The 4,421-nt window shown below is 35.4% G+C and overlaps 1 protein-coding gene across 1 annotated transcript in view; it reads left to right on the forward strand.

The window, feature by feature from the left end:
* LOC107699477 (hyaluronan synthase 1-like) overlaps nucleotides 1-1,831 on the forward strand; it is a 3,948-nt gene extending 2,117 nt beyond the window's left edge. Inside the window, exons 4-5 of the mRNA XM_016500729.1 lie at nucleotides 187-319; nucleotides 1,126-1,831. Coding sequence (XP_016356215.1) covers nucleotides 187-319; nucleotides 1,126-1,801 — 809 coding nt within the window. The 3' untranslated portion in view covers nucleotides 1,802-1,831. The remainder of the gene's footprint in view (nucleotides 1-186; nucleotides 320-1,125) is intronic.
* The last annotated feature ends 2,590 nt before the right edge of the window (nucleotides 1,832-4,421 follow it).

Consider the following 4,421-nt stretch of genomic DNA (forward strand, 5'->3'; position numbering starts at 1 on the left):
GTATTTAAATCTTTGGTTCACTCAGAACACCGTTGTTGAGAAACACTGATTAAAATGTTGCTGAAGGCGTGGGATTGCTCAGTTCTCATCTGATCTGCTCTAGCTGTCTTATTTTAGTTGTTACTCTGATCTGAGTTTTGATATTTTGTCTGTAGGAATAACTGAGTTTCATGATCTTCACTTCAGGTCTTTATAGGAATGACCTGCTGCAGCAGTTCCTGGAATCCTGGTACAACCAGAAGTTTCTTGGTACCCACTGTACTTTTGGGGATGACCGGCATCTCACCAATCGAATGCTAAGCATGGGCTATGCTACAAAGTAAGTAGTTGATTCACAATTGATTATTCACAAGCTAAGTACATAATGAGCGGTTGTCCATCTTTTGGCAGAATGGTTCCACTTGAGCACTGTTTGGCACATTACAATTACAAACCGTTCCCAGCTCAGTAAAATAGGATCATCTGTAGTGATATGATGAGGGTCCACGTAATAATAGCAGCATATTATTATGGCAAACAACAACAGAATGTATAAGATAGTTGAAACAAATTGAAATTCAAATTGATACTTCGTCAGTAAATGTGCTTTGTAGCTAGTCTGCGAACTTTACCTTTCTGTATGATATGATCAACCCGATCTCTTTGTCAGTATAAGATATCATATCTGTTTCATGAAGTGGCAATTTTATTCATTTGTACGATGTGATTCATACGGAAACGTATGTTGTTTAGAGAAAAAAATAAGCATGAAGGTCCACCCCATACCTAACCATTAGTAGGGTATAAGCAGATCATACAAAATTGTACGAAATTAGCTAAAATGTAAAATGATATTTAATTTTTAACAGGAAGGAAAACAAGGCTGTGACTCTGTGTTCAGCTGACGTCTTTCTGATAAATACATAAATAATAGACAACAACTTTGCAAAGTTGTGAGTTCTGAAAATTATGTGATCTAAATGATAATGGAAGCTGGAACCAATCAGTCAAATAGTGGAAAATAATCTAATGACAGCAACAACCCATATAATCATTATATACCATATAAACTATTAGGTCCTTTTCTTGTTAACTACTTATAAATTTCAAACAGGCATGTTTGAACTGAGTTTCTGTTTCTTCAAGGTACACTGCCCGTTCTAAGTGCTACACGGAGACTCCCGCTCAGTTTCTGCGCTGGCTCAATCAGCAGACGCGTTGGACCAAATCCTACTTTCGTGAATGGCTGTATAATGCTATGTGGTGGCACAAGCACCACCTGTGGATGACCTACGAATCCATTGTCTCAGGCATCTTTCCTTTTTTTGTCACTGCCACCATTATCAAGCTCTTCTGGACAGGCACTCTGTGGGACATTTTGTGGGTCTTGTGCTGCATCCAGTTGATTGGTCTGGTAAAGGCAGCTTATGCCTGCATCCTACGACAAAATGCAGTGATGCTCTTTATGTCCTTATACTCTGCTCTCTATATGACCAGCCTCCTGCCTGCCAAATACTTTGCCATTATCACCATGAACAAAAGCAGCTGGGGGACATCGGGCCGTCGTAAGATGGTGGGGAACTATATCCCCCTGGCACCTCTATCAGTGTGGGCGGCCATTTTATTGGGAGGCCTGGGGTACACCATCTACAGGGAAAGCATTAAGACTTGGACAACAGATGGAAAGAAGGAGGAGATCAAGTTTTTGATATTTGGAGCCACAGCTTATGTGTGCTACTGGCTTGTAATGCTCTGCCTCTATTGGATGTGGTTTCGGAGATTATTCCGAAAACGCTCACAGAGTTACACTGTGAATGTATAGGACAATTATTTGGGCACATTATTTATTTAGGAACACTTGCACATTCTTTTTTTTTTTTTTTAAATGGTTTTTACATGCAATTTTATTTATAGACTGTTTTTAAACTTGCAATTTTATTTATTTATTTGTTTTTTTTGGTATTGCACATATTTTATGCAATTTATGATGCCTATAAGTATTCAGAGATCAGAAATGATGTGGAAGCGACCAGTCTTTATGAAATATAATGACTATATTAAATGTGCAAAAAGCAATCATACAGAGTCAGCATTGATGCTGTACATTTTTAAGTTTATAAAATATAGTATTGAACCCAAATAATAGGAATATGTTATTAGTGAGGGAATTTGAACATAGCACTGTACATCATTGAGCTTACTGAAGTGATATTGTTTGATTGGTGAAACACTAAGACGTCCTGTTACACATTATTTATAGAAAATAGATAAATAGATACTACACAGTGAGCAGCACTGATCATGCGATATTCATGATAATTTAGAATTTGTTATTTTCAGAATTACTACCAAGAAAAATATGACAAATATTTAATGACAAACAATTGTGCCAAATGTTTTAATTTTTTTATTTAATTTTATTTATTTTTTTTGTGATGGGTGTTGATTTAAAAACTTTGTTAATCCTTACTGATGTAATGTGACAGGGCATTTTTATGTTGTCTTTTAGCACTTGAATAGAATATGTTGAGTATGTACAGTATATTTATTGATAAATTCTTTTGGCAGGAATATTGTGTAAATGTGAACTTACAAATGTTTGTTATTTAAACAATACAAGAGATTAAATCAATTATTTTTAAGGAAAATGTGCTGAACTTATTTCAAACATCGCTGTTTGACAAAACAATTCTACCATGAATTATTATCCGATTAAAACTATATGTAGACAATATAAAAGTAAATATTTCATATTTTGCACTGCTGGAATGACCTCAGCATTTAAAATGCAGATCTAGTTTGGAGAAAAAATGGGACATTTATCAAAAAAATAATAGTCATACTTTAATTTATGTGTTAAATATTGTTTAATTTATGTGTTTAATGTGTTAAAAAATAAATTGAAAAACTAAATTGATTAATTTGCCTACATTTTTTAAACAGCAATTTCCAGAAGCGTATATGTGGACTAGGGTGCAACTCTAAAGACAATTTCACAATCTTTGAACAAAATACAGTTTAAGGGAGGATTCCCTGACATTTGTACATCCAGACCAGCAGTGACATAAATCAGTTTGGATGTCATTTACAGCAATAATATGAAGGTAAAATGACATCAAAAAGATTTCCATACGCAGGGTAAGAGTTGTGGAAGTGTACATAAGACTGTAAGCGTAAATTAAATTTGCATGCGCAAGAGAAGCTTTGTAAAGGTGTAAATCGCATTTCAACGTATGCAAATCTTTTTGACGTCATTCTACCTTCATACAATAACACTGTAGGATAACAGCCCACAATGAAGTTATGGTTGGCCATAATTGACCTGTGGGATAATATATGCATGATCAAGCCAAAGTAAATGATTTAACCTTTTGTGTGATTTAGAGCATCTTGTCACACATGAACACGGGCTGAATCAGAACAGGGTGGGAATCGTTTGGGGGTAATTACGGTGGCCGAGAAGTGCAAAGCAGATCACAATTCTGAAAAGGGTGTCTATTTACATTTAGTTAAAAGTGGCTGCAACACATCAGCTCCAGTGTCGCAGATGGATAAGTGCGTGGCCTTGGCTTTTTGACGCCATCGACCAGGGTTCGATCCCGCCTTTTGCCGAACTTTTTTTTTCTTCCTTTTCAAATCTCGTATCACATCATTGGTCGATCGTGTCAAAAAGCCAACGAAAAGCACTTATCCATCTGCGCCACTGGAGCTTATGTTTTGCAGCTACTTTTAACTAAATGTAAATAGACACCCCGTATTTTTTATTCCAGAGTAAGGGCAATTCATACAACACATTTAAACTGAGCTACTTTAATACCATCTCCGAACTTTCTACCACGACTCTGCTGTTCTTGTTTTCAGAATTGTGATCTGCTTTGCACTTCTCGGCCACTGTAGGTAATTCATGCAAAACATTTCATGAAGAACGCTTGTGTTGTACCATGTTTAGACTGTTACCAAAGGCAACTAAGGTGGACCCCAATTATAGGAGGTTGAGAATTAAAATTGGTTTCAATAAAACCATCAACAAAAAACAAACAGCCAGAAACAAGGAAAAAGCTGAATAATGATCTCTTTAGAACTATATGAGCAATAACACTGCTCAAACTACAGAATACCAGGAGAAAAAAAGTGTACTTCCATAATGTACTTAAAGTGCTCTATTTTCACACAATAATTTTGCACTTAATATATTAAAATTATTCTTTAGTACTTCTTAAGATAATCTTCTAAGTGTAATCAACTGTCCTATTTTGGGACACCATGAATATTACCTAAAATGTGCTTTTAACACACTATCTCTGTAGTTTAAAAATGTATTTAGATATAACTTGTAGTACACTTGGACCCACTAGTGTATGAAAGATGGGTTCTAGTGTACTACAAGTGGTAAATAAGAATTTTTTAAAATATAGATAAAGTATGTTAAAAGCACATCTGAG

The sequence above is a fragment of the Sinocyclocheilus anshuiensis genome, unplaced genomic scaffold, assembly GCF_001515605.1.
Source record: "Sinocyclocheilus anshuiensis isolate Anshui unplaced genomic scaffold, SAMN03320099.WGS_v1.1 scaffold670, whole genome shotgun sequence".
NCBI lineage: Eukaryota > Metazoa > Chordata > Actinopteri > Cypriniformes > Cyprinidae > Sinocyclocheilus > Sinocyclocheilus anshuiensis.